At 31.1% G+C, this 17,440-nt stretch overlaps 3 protein-coding genes across 6 annotated transcripts; all 3 read right to left on the reverse strand.

Annotated features, from left to right (window-relative positions):
• Nucleotides 1-615: 615 nt before the first annotated feature.
• On the reverse strand, nucleotides 616-5,639 carry LOC114419038 (guanine nucleotide-binding protein subunit gamma 3-like). 3 transcript variants are annotated; one of them, XM_028384623.1, is made up of 6 exons: nucleotides 5,476-5,639; nucleotides 4,840-5,010; nucleotides 2,631-2,683; nucleotides 2,454-2,498; nucleotides 2,311-2,361; nucleotides 616-990 (listed from the first exon to the last, which is right to left on the reverse strand). In XM_028384623.1, the coding sequence occupies exons 2-6, from the start codon at nucleotides 4,999-5,001 to the stop codon at nucleotides 822-824; spliced, it is 480 nt and encodes a 159-aa protein (XP_028240424.1). In that variant the 5' UTR covers nucleotides 5,002-5,010; nucleotides 5,476-5,639; the 3' UTR covers nucleotides 616-821. The 3 variants fall into 3 exon arrangements, with proteins under 3 accessions (XP_028240424.1, XP_028240425.1, XP_028240423.1); XM_028384624.1 differs by lacking the exon at nucleotides 5,476-5,639 and adding an exon at nucleotides 5,163-5,428 and having other exon boundaries at nucleotides 2,311-2,358; XM_028384622.1 differs by lacking the exon at nucleotides 5,476-5,639 and adding an exon at nucleotides 5,163-5,403.
• Nucleotides 5,640-7,265: 1,626 nt separating this feature from the next.
• Nucleotides 7,266-9,894, reverse strand: LOC114418186 (cation/calcium exchanger 4-like). The gene has a single exon (XM_028383407.1). The coding sequence runs from the start codon at nucleotides 9,563-9,565 to the stop codon at nucleotides 7,613-7,615; it is 1,953 nt and encodes a 650-aa protein (XP_028239208.1). The 5' UTR covers nucleotides 9,566-9,894; the 3' UTR covers nucleotides 7,266-7,612.
• Nucleotides 9,895-15,879: 5,985 nt separating this feature from the next.
• On the reverse strand, nucleotides 15,880-17,440 carry LOC114418187. Of its 2 annotated transcripts, none has more exons than XM_028383409.1 (2): nucleotides 17,015-17,440; nucleotides 15,880-16,663 (listed from the first exon to the last, which is right to left on the reverse strand). In XM_028383409.1, the coding sequence occupies exon 2, from the start codon at nucleotides 16,646-16,648 to the stop codon at nucleotides 16,148-16,150; it is 501 nt and encodes a 166-aa protein (XP_028239210.1). In that variant the 5' UTR covers nucleotides 16,649-16,663; nucleotides 17,015-17,440; the 3' UTR covers nucleotides 15,880-16,147. The 2 variants fall into 2 exon arrangements, with proteins under 2 accessions (XP_028239210.1, XP_028239211.1); XM_028383410.1 differs by having other exon boundaries at nucleotides 15,880-16,641; nucleotides 17,015-17,438.

Raw genomic sequence — 17,440 nt, forward strand, 5'->3', positions numbered from 1 at the left:
CCTAGACTACTAATAAGATTATAAGAAATTGCACAAATAATATAAAATAAAAATTAATAAACTATTCTCTACATAACAAGTATCACAGACTAACAAATTAAAATACAACTCAGATGAAATAAGAAATCATTTCCCAAACATCGAAAAGTGAATTTAAAAAGAAAGAATTTTGTTACCGTTGGATTTATAATTTTAATTTTTAGAATATAATTTTAATTGAGATTGATAAATATTACTAGAATATTAATATTCGGTGTATTTCAAAGAAATACATATTCAGTTTGATACAATATATCAAGAGTTTGAATTAAAATCAAACTATAATTACAATTATAATAATTTATAAAAGAAAAGTTATATATAAAAAGTTAAAATCAAGTAAAGATTTCTAATCTATGTGAAGTGGCATGTTATTCAAGGCGTGGCGTGTTTAAGAAATAATTCATTTATTTAAATTATGTGTTCATATTCTTTTATAATATTTTTTGTGTGTGATTGGATTTTTTCTTATCATAAAAAAGAAGAAATATTACTAGTTTATAAAACATTGTTGCCAGTTATACTCTGCCAGTTTAAAAAGTTTTACAAAGGTTATAATTCTTTTCTAATTCTCAGTCACAGAACACTTGTTGATTTTTATCAAATGCAACCCAAGACCATTTGTTAGCTAAGAAGGAAAATGATGATGGATATTGCCATCATTCCCTTATAAACTATGTTTTTCACTTGAGCTTTATGATAGTTCTTTAGTTATTGATAACGTGTGTACGACAACAGTTCTTCACACAATGAGAACGAGGGTTCACAGGAAAAAGCACACTCTAGCAACAATTTTGAGCACAGGATCTTGATGCACTCTTCAAGCAGCAGCAGCAGCAGCCACAACAGTGACAACACTTGGAGTTTGATGAAGAACAGCAGTCCCAACAACAACCTTTTGCTGTTTTCTTATGCAGCAGGCAACTGTTGGAGCAGCAAACCCGTGGAAGACTGAGAAAAATAAAAGAAAGTTAACGTCCTCGTTATTCATTTGTCGTGTCGATACTTGCACAACATTGTGTCTTCTTTTTATTTATTCATATAAAGTGAACTCAGATAATAGATAGCTTTTAATAAGTTGCCCATATTCACATTGTTTCATTTAATTAATTGAATTAGACCTTTTAATACATTGTGTCTTTTTAAATAGATTTTGTGATGGTTCAAAATTTATACTAAATTTTACCATCAACTTGATTTTGGAATAACAACCTATGAACATAGAGATATTTTTAAGTAGGCACAAACCTAACATCTCATTTTAATTTAGACACAACTATTAGATAATTAACTAGTAAATTTTAAATAAAATGTTCATCATTTGTTAATTTGGATTTGAGTTCCTTAAGGATATCGTATAATTAGTTTCATTTGATAAGATTTGATTTTATGAAAATTTTATAAATTGAAACATTCAAATTTTCTTATTATTCTTTTGTTTATGTAAATAAAATAAAACATATAGTCAACTTACTTACAAACGAGAAATTTTAAAAATATACTTTTATGTATTTTTATTTTTTAAAAATATTTTGTATTATAACTCAACTTTTTATTAAGAGAGACCAACAAAGGAATTATCAAATTTCAGACTATTTCTTCATGAAAGTTATAATATCATGATAGGAACTGACAATTTCAAACCTAAATTATATAAATAATTTAAATTATTTATATTGCTGTCGTATTAGAAAAGAAAAAAAAAAACTGCTCATGTTCCATTGCTATGTCTTTCTTTAATTAGACATGATAATTATTAGGTATGTTTGCAGCAATATATCCAAGGCATATGTATAAAGTTCGGAGAGTTAGTTAGGTATTATAAAAAATAATATTAAATAAATTTAAATTTGTTAAAATTGTTAATAAAATAATATGTAAATAAAAGACAAAGATAAAGATTGTAGGGAGATGTCAAATGTAGAAAAATAAAAAAGAGGAGAATTATGTTTTAATAGCACACAAAAATAATCATGTTTTAATTCGTTAAAACAAACAAAAAATATTAAGAGATTAATTTTTTTATTCTATTCTTGAGAATTGAGTCTCGTATAAATTTCTATTAATGATACAAAATATATTAAAATACAGGTTTTTTAAAACACATGCCCCTTCATGTTTCGGTTTCCTTCAGCTGTTAAAAGAGAGGAAGTACTAATACTGTTGTTTAGAAATGACTCCATTGAATTATGCATCATGAATTTTAGAAATGGAAGGAAGTGAAAGAACATATCAAAATGAAAAAAAGGGTAAAAAGACAAAGTAGTGTACCTGATCATCTGCCTCCTGAAGTGATGGGATTTAGAGACTGTCTGTTTTCTTCTGTATCAGATACAATGATTTATTATTTATCTGAGATTTGTAACAAAAAATAATAATCTAGAAATTAAATGGAGAAAGCTGAAGACTCATACGTGGGTGTGAAGGGATCTGAAACAGAGTCTACAAAGGCATCAAGCCTGTTAAGGAAAACGTTAACTTCAAATTAGAATATAAAATACTTTAATACAAATATGATTTGTATTTTATTTTTCAATAAACCTTGGAATCGGATATAATAATGTAGACAATAGTGAAGATGGGAGCCTTACTCTTTGCAGCATCTAGAAGCAGGGTTAAGGCCTTCAAGTGATTTTAATTCCTCCTAGGAACAATATACATGACACAGGTGATATTTATAACATTGAAAACATATTTAAACCAACTTGTTATAAACACAAACAGAAGCTCAAATTTCCATTAAGAAATCAAAACACTAGTGCCACACATTATGTGATGACTGATGAGGATTATACAGTTACCATCTCATGAGTATCACTATCACTCTGTAGTGAAATTAAACGTTACTCCTTCATACAAATAAGTCACCAGCTTATGTTTAAAAACAATTTTCTAGTTAACTAAAACAATGCGCCTATAACGGTTGCTTAAAAATTTAGCAAGGAAAACAACTATGGTTTCAATTTCTCTAAATCACGAAGAGCCATGTGACAATGAAGCCTCGCCTTTATTGTAGTAATAACTTAACATATTTCAAATCCGAAGCACATGATTAGCATAAATTTCACATAACAAAATGGTTAAATAATTTGGTTTATTGTAACGCATTAAATTAAAAGCGACATCGTACAATACGTAGACTTTTTTTTTATATGAAAACAATAGGTAGACTCGGGAGTTTAAAAACTAAATTTAATACGAACAATAGAAATCCTCTGCATCCACCAAATTAATTAAACAGATTCCATCCAAAAAAAACTTCTCATTTCAGTATCAAAAACACGTGGAATGTGATTATGTAGTTATTAAAACAGAGCTTTCATAATGCATGATCGATGCTTTAAAAAACAGTGTAGCTCATTCTTTCTCAAACTACATAACAAGGATCTTTTTCCCCCGAATATACATAAAAAATTAATTAAATACCAAAACATACATATTTTTCATTATTGATCAAAACATACACATTTATTATTCAGTGTCATTAAAAGAACCCGAATTTACAGTGTTTTTTCAAAAAAAAAATTCAAAAACCGATTGAGAATTTGAATCCCTTCAACCCAAAATCTGAACGTCAATTTTTTAAGAAAAATTAATTTTTTAAAAGATTTAAAAATAATATAAATAGAGAAAATTAATAAAATTAAAAAATATTATGATATAATTTTTTAATCATCATGTACTTAAATAAATTAGAAACTTAAGACATTTAAACATATTATGAATTTTTCTAAAGTTTAATTTTTGTTTTGTTGGTGATTTTTTTTCCTTAGGTATATTAAGTAAAAAAATAAGAAAATTAATTAATAGTCTTAAAATAAATTAAAAAGAAAATGATTTAAAAAATTAAATTGATTAAAAACAGATTGAATAAATAGTTACCACATCAACGAAAGACAGAGACATATATGTAGAGTTCTACAAAGACCGGTTAGGATTTTATTATGATTGTTAGTCATTATATGAAAGACTACAATTATGTGTTAGGATTTTATTATGATTGTTAGTCACTATATGAAAGACTACAATTATGTGTTAATATAAAAGATCACAATTATATGTTAATTCAGTTATGAGAAATAAAAAAAAATCAATCAAAATCAATAAAAAGACAAACTAATATGAATAAGAAAAAAAGAAGTCAATCAAAATCTGCAGGGTAAGAAGTCATTAAAAAATATGTATTGTTGTAAAAGTTTTAATCAAGCAAATTAATTTTCTTTTATTTATTATCAATGTATTTAATTTTACATTATATATAATTTTAAAAAAATTCTTCAATGAAAGTGTTTTTAACTATTTTTTTAACTTTATTTTTCTCTTTAATATATTCTCTAATTTTATTATTTTACATTAATTTTTTTATTTATATTATTTTTAAATCTTAAAAAATTATTTTTTCTTAAAATTAAAAAAAAATTACGTTGAGAATTGGAGGAACCGAATTCTCAAACGGGATTTTGAAATTTTTTTTGAAAAAACACAGTAAATTCGTGTTCTCGAAACTGAATTTATACAGTAAATAATAAACATATATATATATATATATATATATATATATATATCGGTAAATAATTGAGGATATGTATGTTTTCGTATTTAATTAATTTTTATGTATGTTTGGGAAAAAAAATTCACATAACAACAGTCTGAGACTCTGAGTCTTTTTATCTTACACAAAAGTAAACAGTTTGGAGAAGATAGCAAAAGAGAAAAACAAAAGAATAAGAAGGAACATTTTGGAGACAGGAATTTACACAAAGCGATAAAAAGTTTAAAAAAAAGTGTTCTTAGATGTACCTGAAGCAAACCAATCTCTCTCTCCAAAACCTGAATCTTAACCATTTGCTTCCGCTTCCCATGAAAATCAACTAAGCCCGGCAATGGTGATTTGGGTCTCATCACTTGCTCCATTGAACTGCTCAAAGAGGTTGTTGTTAAGTTGTAGCCACCACCATCCATTTCTAGTTTCTACCACAATGAACAAACGAAGCAGAGGTTATAGAGCAAGAGCATTGAAAAAAAAAAAAGATAGAAAGAAAGAACGTGAGAAAAATGAAACTAGAAGGTTCATTTCTCTAAAGTGGAAAGTTATAAACTGGAGAAATGGGGTTGGCTTGTACTTGCACAGAATCAGTTCAACGCATGGTGGTTTGAAAATTTCTTTGGCATTTATTGCGCAACACGAAGTCACATTGGCAGAGAAAGGGACATAGAGAAACAGGGGAGGGGGGGAGAGTAGGAGAGATGGCATGTGGCAGGGCACACGTGACTGTCACGAAGGAAAGTTCAAACTGAAAAAGAAAGGGTTTTTCAGTGTTCAGATTTGTTTTGCCGAAAAAGGGCTTGGAAATTCTAAGAATAGTGGGACAAATAGTCAAATAGTGAGTGAATAATCAAAAGGGTAAAAGTGTTATTTTGAGATGAAGTGATTACAGAGATGCTCTGCAGGATCGAGGTTGCTCAAAGATCTAATTAGACAAGACCTTCTTTCGAGCCATGAAAGAGGTTGTCTTCCCAGCACAGCGCAGGATAGCAGTTTGCGCGGAGGCAATGTAACGTGCACCGAAAGTTGATTGGTCCACAAGCGGGTTTGTGTAGTCAATGCTGGACACAAAATCTTATGAATCTTCTCTTAAACTAAAATAGAAGTATTTTTGTACCCAAAAAACAATAGAAATATTTAATAGATACCTCAATGCTATTTAATGGAGTATTTAGAAAGAGAAAGTGAAAGTAGAAAGTATGCATACCATAAGATGACAAAGATATAAAAAAATGTTAGTGGAATATTTGATATACAAAAGTGTAAATATAAAAAGAGGTTTGAATAGTGATATATTCAAACATAATGGATTGAAGAGACATGGATCGGTTGAGTGAGTGATTCAATTGCTTGGTGACAATGAAGCTTCATGGTTATCCATCAAATGACAACCTTTAAACACTCTTAACGTTCAAGTAAATTAAGTGTTCAATTAGAAAGTATAGAAACTCTTAGTAGTATACCTTGATGGGAAAAGTCCCTAGGGTTATCTAATGATCCAAGAGTGGAGCATAGCATGTTTTTTTAACTTTATAAATTAAAAGTGTAAAAAAAAATTATCCAGACAATCATGCATAAAAATTAAACTCTTTTATTTAATTAATCTTCTTATATGTACCAAAAAACTTCCTCTTCTTATATATTTATATAATTATCTCACGATATATTAACATAAAAGAATTGATTTTTTTTAAGAACTGTAAACGAACAAACTAAATAAAATTATCTTTCTATAACAATTCAAATAAAATAATTAGTATATGAAATAGTTACATTATATAAACATAGAAAAATACGTGGTTAAATATAAAAAGAATTAGAGATATAGGCCGTGTTAGTCAATTCACTTGATATACGGTCGAATTGTTTAGAAGTTATCCAACCAATCTTTAAACTTTCTTTTTTAATGAAGAACACATATTTTAATAAAGAAATGTTATTTAGATTAATTTAAACATACATCTCAATTATTTTCAACAATTAAAATGGGAAAAATCCATACAAAGTTAACAGAGTTTGCATGTATTTCAGATCATGATATCGATTCAATTGACTATACTATAGAATTGTATCAGTGGTCAAAATAAGTAACATTAGTAGTAGGGGTGATGTCATCGTATCAAGGGACAGGTGTTGACGATGATGGTGAAAGAAGGAATGACATGTAACACGGCTAATAGCCTAATAGATTACTATATTAAAAAAAAAAAAGTTAACAAGTTTTTGACACGGATAATGCAGTAAACAGACGGAAGTGGATTCAAATGCACAAAATTTACACCCATAAATTTTATATTTTCATAATTAAAATTGAATAATATATATGATATGAAAATCATTTAAACCGTTGGATCATGAATTTTTCTATGGGAGGGTAATTCTACTGTATGTAACACGAAAGTTTCTCAACAGGTCTCAGACAGACAAGAGACAGCTGCACGATGGATAGAGAGGAGCAGTAAAGAAAATGCATAAGAAACATGGTTAATACAATAGGGCAAAAATGCTGAGCACAGTTCCTACAAAAAGTACACTCTAAAATAAGTTGATAGAGGTTTCATGGATTTCATATATAGCAGGGTCAATCAATGAATAGAGTTTACAATAAAAAGGTATCATCAGGCTTGTCAGGAAATACATGAAAAGGAAAGCACAATAAAAATTACGAATAACTACCCAATTAAAATTATGATATTGGTATGTACGTAAATGTGTACGTCTAATGTTTATATAATACCAAGAATATAACAAACACAATAGATTGTTAGACTGCTGAAATACCAAAGGCCCTAAAGGAAAGTCATCAATATTCAATTATGTTCAGTAAGTGGTATCCTTAGGATGTACAACAATGGCGTTTTCAGCCAATAGAGCAGTAATTTATCCCTGCTATATGGAGATCATTTTTTTCTTCCCTGAGTTTCTTTTGTCCCATATATCAGCTATCTGCGTGACAAAAATTATAGCAGATGGAGCAAAGAGATGCAGAAAACATGCTCATTTTGATTTAGATCTATTGCAATAAACTCAACTTAAACCAGCAATTGTTATAAACCTCATAGCAGTGCACATCCTGAAAGAAAGAAATATCACATAGAGGGAGATGAGACCCATTCCTAATATTCTGTTAGGATGCATGTTGTTCCGAGGTAAAACAATAAGTGCCCATAACAGTCCTGTGATCAGAAATCCCATGGTGTAAAATAAGCTAGTGTCTTCAGGCACCACATACAAAGAGGGTTTCTTTGACCAAGCCCCAAGCAGCAACGAGATCCCCAAGCCAATAAGTGTGTTGAACATAGGACCTGCATAGCATCCAGATAAGGCAATCTGAACTCCATCTTCTCCATCCAATGCTAATGCAATATTTGACATCAAATCTCCCATTGAATTTCCCCATGCTAATACAGTTAACCCCAAGATGGATGGGTTGATTCCAAAAATAACACCAAACGCTACCAATAGAGCCACAAGCTCATTTGCTATTATGTAGAACCACACTATGCTCATGATGAATCCTCCAAGAACCCATGGAAGCAAAAACTGAGGTGGTGGACGATCAGACACTGTGTATTTATATGCAAGAATACCAAATGTGCATCCAAGAGAAACACCAACACAATAAGAAAGTATAACACCCTGATTACTCACATTATCTTGGGTGCTACACAAAATGGCTAGGAGAATAGGAGCTAATGAAGCACTAGCCACAGCATAAGGCTTTGACCATACTTCCTCATGAACCATTGGAATTGTTAGCCTCCTAGGAATTGCCAGTGGGATCTCCATCATCAGAAAAAGTTTTGATACAGTGAACGAAGTCTTGGTGTTTTCCATGGACCCATCACTCCATCCCCATGGAGGCCTTTCATCATCCAAAAAATTGATCTTACTTGCATGGTTTGAATATATAGCCACATTTGAAGACCACATCCACTGTGGCAATGATGGAGGGAGGCGTGGAGGATCGCTCTCGGTGTCTTCAAGCAAAGAGCTATAGATCGAAGTATCCTCTTCCAAACCTAGGGAGAACACACTTCCCCGAACAGGAAGCAATGGTGTGACAGCATCCAATTTCAACCTCCATGCATGTTTCCTCAATATCTCACTGGCAGCAACAATGAATGCATACACAACATAAATCAACACAAAACCAATGGCCACCCCAACGCCCACCTTCCCAACAAACAAAATCAAAAGCAGCGAAACAAGAGTCACAAGAAAGAAACTCACATCCCTTATAAAGCATCTCCGATCAATTCCAATCTCCTTATCCGCAACACACAGAGAAACAGTTCCAGCAACAATAGTGGTAACAAAAAGAGCACCACCCAACACACTGTTAAGCCCTACATCACCACTTTCAGCACCCACAAAGGCAGCTATGCTAGCAAACACATCAGGTGCTCCATTCCCAAGTGGAAGCAGCACAACCCCAGCCACAGTTGGAGGCAATTTCAAGAGCCTTGAGAGATGCTCAAGAGAAGGGCAAAAGTAATCTGCAGCAGTGTTCCCCAAGAGATAAAACAATGCAGCAAGCCACACACCCAACACTAAATAACCAAACACACTAAAACCCTGACATGTACAATAGAAAAACTTCAAGTAATCGAGATACCCATCAGACGAACACTGTGGATTAACTTTTAAGAATTCACAGGGGCTAGCATAACCCTCATGTTGAACCAAGCCATTGCATAATCCAGAACTACTTACGCCTAAACCATTGTCACCAGCTACACCTGAAGTGTTGGCGCTGATTTCAACCATTCGACGGTGAATCACGGAAGACCCATCTCTAAAAATCGCATTTTGAGGCAACCCATGATTCGGAAAATACGAGGATTGCCTGAGAATCGGGTTGTGGATGATGTCTTCCCGGTTGTAAAAGAAGAAAAACACAACCATAGCACACAAAGCATTGAAAACCCCGTGAAACTTTCTACGTTTTGCACCAAACAAAGCATTTGGCGCTTTCATCTCCAATATTACTATCCTTGGAAGGAGTTTGGGGTCCCAATTACTCAAATTCAGAGACGGAAAATTGTCTAGGGTTTCGGTTTCTAGAAAGGGAAATGAAACCCGGGAGTGGGAATTGAGACAAAATTGGAAGCAGAATTTGAAGGGGGGAAGATTACATTCCAGAGAAGTGGAGTGGGAATTAAAGAATATTGGAGCTTACCCGATGATCTGAAGAAGCAGAAGAGTGAGGATTCAGAAAGGTACGCGTTTGGGGGGTTTCTACGCAGTTAAATCTTTGAAATGTACACGGAGATTATGATTGTTATTGCCTTATTGGACAATTTCAGTAAATTAAAATGATCTTTTCATAATCTACACCTGACAATGAGATATATTATGTTTGATAAGATAATTTAATTTTTTATTAATCAAAAAGTTTGTTGGACTACTTAATAAACATTTATAGTTTCTTAATATTTGTTTCATTAGTTAAAATTACGGGGGTTGGATAAAATAAAAATAACATGATATGATAAAAATATAAATCATAGGATAATTTTTTTTTATCATGTACATACGAATAATATATAAGACAAGTCAAATAATATAAATTTATTAAAATATCTCATTAATTATCTTAATATAATTGATATTAAATTGAATGAGTGTATTGAAATAAAGAGAGATATGGGAATAAAAATATTGGGAGATTCCTTTTAAAATGATTGAGTTAATTAGTTAATTATTATTTAAATTAAATGTGAACTAAAAATATTTGTTATATTTAATACAAACATTTTTAATCAATCAAACATATCTTCTCTCAATATTTTTTAAAATGTTAGTTTATTGTTTTTAATATTTTTTATTTTTAAAATATTTATCCAATTTATTATTATTATTTTTAAGTAAATCATGATTTTATTATTTTTTATTTTTTATTTTTAAACTATTTCAACAACCAGTCTTATTTAACATTTATAATTTAATAAGATAATTTTCTTTTTAACTTTTAGCTACTAGTTGATTTTCCAGCTCATTTTACTTTAAAATAACCTAAAATACTAAAATACTCCCCTAAAATTGTTTCTTGGGTGATTAGCTCTCTACGATCAATTTTCATGTTGATTTGATGGAGATTTTTTAAGCTTTATTTTTAAGGCTTAAATACTTTATCATCTATATAAATATTTGTTTTATGTTTTCGGTTTTTAGAATTTTTTATTTTAGTTTTTAATAATTTGTATGTATAATTTTTAATCATTAGTCTTTATAAAATTGTAATTCTTTTTTGACAGGAATAAAATTGTAAATGTTTAATATCAGACTTTATATTATAAGATATTCATTTTAGTCATTATTGATGAAAAATATTAGAACTATTGTAATCCATTGTTTGATGTATGCTCTTTTGTTCTGGACTTGAATTCAGTCTCTTATGGCTATTATCTTGTAACAATTACCATATAGATCAAGACTGTCAGTCCATCCTCTATTGTTCAATTGAATATATATCGAATTATACGTCATGTAGCATGATTTGCAAATCATTCCAAACTCATTTTTAATGATTTCAAACACAATACCTAAAATGACACATAGTAAGAACTATATTAAATGGGGAAAACAAGATATTTGTTAGCTAATATAACATCAACCTAATAATACCTTTTCTAAATATAACAAGGATTTTAATCGTATAAAAAAAAGACGTGCTTCACCTGTAAAGAGACTTCTATATTCACCTCTTTTTTTTCTGAATGACATCTATATTCAGCTAACACATTAAGAAATGCTACCAACACAAATTTTATTTTTAATATATAAAATATTAAGGTAAATAAATTATGTCTCAGTTTAAAGTAGAAGAATTATCCTATACTAACGAGAAAATTCTTATATATAAGTCAAGTGTGACTAACAAAAATTTAGAACTAACCACTTATATTTTTTGAAAAAAATAAATCATGTGATGACTCATACATTAATATTCTCATATTCAATGTCTCAAAATAAAAATAGCTCCATTTTGATCCTACCATAAACACCCCCCACCTACCATAACCTCAATGTTTAACTCACATTCTTTGGGACTTTCTATATCTACTACTTTTTTGTTGAGCGCTTCCGCTTCCACGCTAGTCCCCACATTCAAAGCCTCGATGATCGCCGCACAAAGAATGGTGCGGACCAACTACTTCTATGGCGGAGTCAACGGCACGACCACCCCTCCCCACCAGATTAAGGTTTAAAATTGAGATTTAAAGAATAATAAAGATATAATAAAAATAAGATTTTGGTAGAATTTAAAGAATACTAATAATAAGATGAAAATAAGACTAATAAACATAAATATAAGATAAGTGTTTATCATTTTTATATTTCTCGTCAATCATCTTAATTCTTAATTAATATTTTATTAAAAAATATATAATATATCTTTGGAGCTATGAGTCATTTTTAAAATAAATATATGTAATTTCAGAAAAATCCAGAAAGCATAATGGGTTTACTTCTTTAGTAAAAATGGAGGTGTAAATAGCAAGAGCCTAAAATTAAACCTAGGCTCAGGCCCAACCTTATCCTTACTCTCCGGCCTCATATCGTTTGGAGCGAAATGTATCAACTCTCATTTCATTTTCAAGCCCTGATTTTGATAAGATTACTATTTGGCAAATATGATATCTTGTCCTTTATTTTGTTTTTAATTAAATTCTTTTTTTCATCGCATAAAACTTATTTATTTTAAAAAAAAACACTTTCTTATTCATATAATGATATTCTATCTTAATGGCGTGGTTTCTCTAAACCAACAAAGTTAAGACAGAATTATGAATAAAGCATGCTATATAAAAAAATGTCAAACGATGAACTTGAGATAAAATAATTAAAATACAAAATTAAAATAAAACTAGAGACCAAAATAAGAAAGGCAATTTTACAAGTATACTCATATAAAAGTTGACATGTCATGTATAAGACTAAGTAGGTAATGGTGTACGGTTAATAGCAACGGATCCCTATATCTTTTTCCGAATTGATTGGTGTAAGCAAAAGACACCAACAATTAAAGTAAGATTATGGCATATCATATTAGTACAGATATTATCATTTTCTTCATCCTGTTTAACTCTCATCTCAAGTCAATAGATTGGTTTGTTTTGTTTCCATGCCATTCTGAGCTGAGCCTGAGTGCAAGTTAATCTCAAGAATTCTCTAGAATTCCACAAGAGACAAAGTCAAAATTGGTTGTCTACATGCACTTTCTGGTAAAATTTCTTTGTAGATTCTACGGCATAACCGCAGGCCTAATTCTGATAAGAACATACTCGTTCACACCCTACAATCACGGGAAACCATTATTATTGTCATTGATGACCTAATTTTGCAACTTAATAATTGCCTACTTAGTTTTGAACAACATATAAAATAATTCTTACATATGACAAAGAAATGAATGGTTCATGAGGCTATTAATTTAATTTTAATCAGCCCATTAAATTAATTTCATGAGCTAATCATCCTTAATTAGTGTGCATGGAGCAATGTGAAGGGGTACCCTTTTAAGTTTTAACTTATTCAAGAATTAGATAAACTACTTTCCCGGAAAGGGGAAAAAGAAACACAACTGATGGGAGAGTTTGGATGCTTGTTGGGGATTGTTTAGGCTTTTTTTTCTCTCTCTCTGGAGGAAACTACCAAACCCTTTTCAAAGAATAAGACAGTCAATTTTTTTGATATTATATTAATTATCATTCTAGCTGGCGAGAACATCCACTAACATATTGTTCCAAGTACACCAATATTGACAAGAGTAATACAGCCATTGGTCTCAATTGTTAACTGTGTGGTAGCCTCTCATTGCAACGTAAGACATCCAGGTTGCAAGTGAAAGTGGAGAACCTAATTATTTTGAGTTAATTTTTATATATGATCATTTATACGATCAATGATTTTTTTTTTTGAAAAAATGTAAATTATATTAAACCAAAATGATACAACAATAAACGGGACATATCTCGCAGCTAAAGTCTCCCTAATACAAGAAGGTCTATATCAAGATGTTAAAACAAATACAGTAGGTGTGCTTGTCTATATATAAGAAACTTAATCTTGCTCATAACCTCTATTACAGAAAATTGATAATCTTTAAAAATCAGTTTGTTCCTAGACAGCCAAATGCAGTAGACTGTAGTTGTTATAGCTAGACAATGAAATTTTCCTTGAACACTTGATGTGGATCTGTCCCTAATTAAATACTCAGTAATGCGCTGCAAAGAAGTGAAACGCCTGCGGAAAGGAACCAAATCACGAATGTGAGCCCAAACTTGGAGAGATTTTCTGTAAGAAAAGAACAAATGAGCATTTGACTCAGCCTCATTTGAACATAAACGACAGAGGGAACCCTTGTTCAAAAAAGCAGCTTTATCAAGAGTAAGCAGCCGATTCCTTTTAGCAGTCATAGAATGAAAGACATCTTAGGGGGGTTGCTGGGTTCCGTATAACAAAACACCAACTAACAGTAGCCTTGACACCTCTAATGTATTCATAGACTTTGCAAACAATCAATTATTCATTGGTGCTCTATGATTGAATCCTCTTTTTAGTTTCTTCGTTCTTTGAATATAATAAATTATTTATAGGATCAATGCTTTTTAATATAATTATTATAAGACTATACAAACTTATCATGCATAAAAATATTTTACCCTTCAAATGCATTTAAATTAAATTCTTTTAATTTACCTTTTCTTTTAATTTGAATTTAGCTTGTTCACAAGTTTTTATTTTGAACAAAATGTAACATTGTATTTTGTTAAATAAAGCTTAACAAACGTCCAAGCTTCTACAAGAGAGAAGCACATTCGTTACAGAAGCCAACAAAGTGCCAGATGTGATTAGATAATTCATAGGAACCTTTCAAACAGCAAGAGATGACTACACTTCTTCAGGAGTATAATGTTATTTTACATGACAAAGTTTTAGTTCAGGACACATAAGTAGTAACATGATGATATGTTCATCGAAAATTGGAGTCATTTGGACCTAAGTGGGGGCTGCTGCAGTAGTGCAGATCATCATCATAGAAACAAAACCAAGTTCCACCTGACACGTCAGTCCTTGTGTTCCAGAATGTTCTCTGTCTACCAGAATCACACAACAGCAATCCTCTCTGGCATTCGTTTTGTAGTGCTTATTTGATAAACACTCATAGTCATAAACAGTTTCATATATCGTAACATACATTTTAATACACAATTTATTTTTTAGTTAAATCTGTTTTATTTTTTAATCACTTGTAATAGTTCAAGAATAATTTTACTAAAATGTAAATAAAACTAGTGCTTAGTTGTCATCACACTGATTTGTGGCGCCAGAAAGATCTAAAGGGAGCACAGTGAAAGAAAATCACAAATGGATGAGACCATCCAACTACTTTGCATTCCTAAGGCATAATAATCATTCCTTTGGCCCTTGGTCCCTCTCTGTACAATACTAGCCACCCCATCTACTTTTGTTTCCATGTCACGGTTGTATTTACAGCTTGTTACCATTTTATAGGGAAAACGGTATATTCAATGCTGAGGTGCCATAAAGAGAACAAAAGTTAAAACAATTTTGATTAAGTTTGTCACACATGGCAAGGGAGGTCTATAGAATTGGTCAATGAAATGGAAGTATTAGTAATTTTTATGCAGCCGCGATTTGCTCCTTCCGTATTTTAAGAATATATATATCGATAAGAGTGATGAAATACAAATATAAAATAAAGTTTTACATCAGATAAAAATAAAAAAATCTAAAATTATATAAATATAAATAAAACTCATAAATTTAAATATAAAGATTTTAAATTAAAATGTGTCCATTTGTGTGTATAAATTTTCTTGTGTTTACTCCGCAGGACAAAGGATCACTATTTTATGCAAAACTCAACACACAGAATATCAGCTTAGCTTCAGGTTTCCAAACACTAGAGATATTCACGACTACTTCAACTTCCAGCCACCCAAGCCTTTTTCAGTGGCTTGTCTTGTGTAATTGAGTCAAAATTATAATCAATGTTAGAAGCTGCATTTGTGCATTGCACTAAAAGTAGACCAGTCAATTTTAAATTTCATCAATGATTAGTTTTTTAAGCCAGTTTGGAGAAGTAGAACTCAATTATTGGTGTCTTTATTTTTCTTTTTCACTTTAAATAGCCCCAAATGATTCCAATTAATCAATTTGAGTACAGACAAGATTAGTTGAACTCCATGATCAAATTTTGAGACTTTGCAGAGTTCAACAACAGGGGCAGCATTGTCCCATCTTCTCTTCAGTTGCACCAATTGTGAAACGTGACATGTTTGTCTTCAGTTATGAACATATTTTTCTTATTTCAAACAAATAAATGGAATAGAAAACAAGGTAACTGGTCTGAGTGAAGCAAAATTCTTGACCAAATTATGTTCAAATTTTCTAACAAACAGATTGAAAGTTCTGTACTGGACAAAACTACAATTGAACATCTAAACTTTTGCAGCTTATATTTTTCTGTCCTTATTTATGCTTCCTGCTTCCATTTTTATCCAACTAAATACACAAGTATTCCCTTCATCACAACCCTTCAGAGAGAGTAGGGAAGCAGCTCTCAGATCTTGTAAGCACAGAACCATGAATTTTTGTGAGAGTCTTGGTTGGACTATTTGGTGTGGACCTTACTCTAGGAGAATCCAAAGTCCTTCTAAGAATCTGTCTCATGGCTGATATCAAGTGCACTGTCGGATTTGGAGGAGGCCCTGATGCCTTGAACTTTTTGCAGAAGTTCATGTGCTTAGCCATTGCTTCTTCTGTGCAAACAAGTCTCTCAGACCTCACAATTTCATCCTTAACAGCCTCAGCACACAACCCACAAACCCATTTTCCAAAGTACCTCTCTCTGATTCTTTCTATATAGGCTGGGGTGCACTCTTCTGTTAGTCCACAACAGTCACATACAGCAAATTCAACTTCACTTTGTGCAACTAGTATGCTAGCTGCTGCTGATTGAGTTTCTGGTGCCGATATCATCATAGGGTCAATGATCATAGGAGCAGACATTGCCAACCACCCTGTCATGAAACCATCAACACCCAACAAGTTAATATCATTCTGTTAATATTTGACATATGAAAAAAACTTCAAAGGATATGCTTCAATAGGCATTCATACATAAATACATACATACGTACATCCACAAGGTTTTCACAAGATCAGTAAACCTATTGGTTCTTTTATTAAACCAATGAAGAAATCAAGAAAAAGAAAAAAAAAATTCAAGCAAGCTCTTTTCCCTTCTGAGTTTATGACAAAGCTTATCATTTTGCTGAATGTAATAAAAGCAAGGAAAATTATATGAATAAGACCAGGGAAATTGAAAAAAAGACATGATAAAGTTGTACAAGCAAACAACAATTGAGGATGAAATATGACGAGGATTATTACCAGCAGAAGCAGATGAAAATGAATCAAATCAACAGTTTGTGAAAAAAAATTCTCTAATTCTGCTTGCTGGGTAGGTATTCTTCTCTTCTTCTTATCTCTCCTTCTCCCACTCTCCTTCCTCAATTTTTTCTTCGGGGAACAATATCTCAGACATGAAAACCATTTCAAAGAAACTTAAAACAAAACTACACCTTTTGCTTTCTTCAAACCTCCTTCAAAGAATCAAACAAAGTTTTCTCTTTTTTTTTTAGGAGAGAAAAAAAAAGATAATTTTGAAGAAACCCAAATCTTATGTGAGCAAACAAAGGGATTTTATTTGGCTTCTGCACGGGATCTGCACTACTTGGCTATATATGAATTGTAGGGAAGTTGAGAGAGGGAAAGAGAAAGGCACTTTCTAGAGAGAGAAAAAAAAAGAGGTGAGAG

Source organism: Glycine soja, chromosome 7, assembly GCF_004193775.1.
Source record: "Glycine soja cultivar W05 chromosome 7, ASM419377v2, whole genome shotgun sequence".
NCBI lineage: Eukaryota > Viridiplantae > Streptophyta > Magnoliopsida > Fabales > Fabaceae > Glycine > Glycine soja.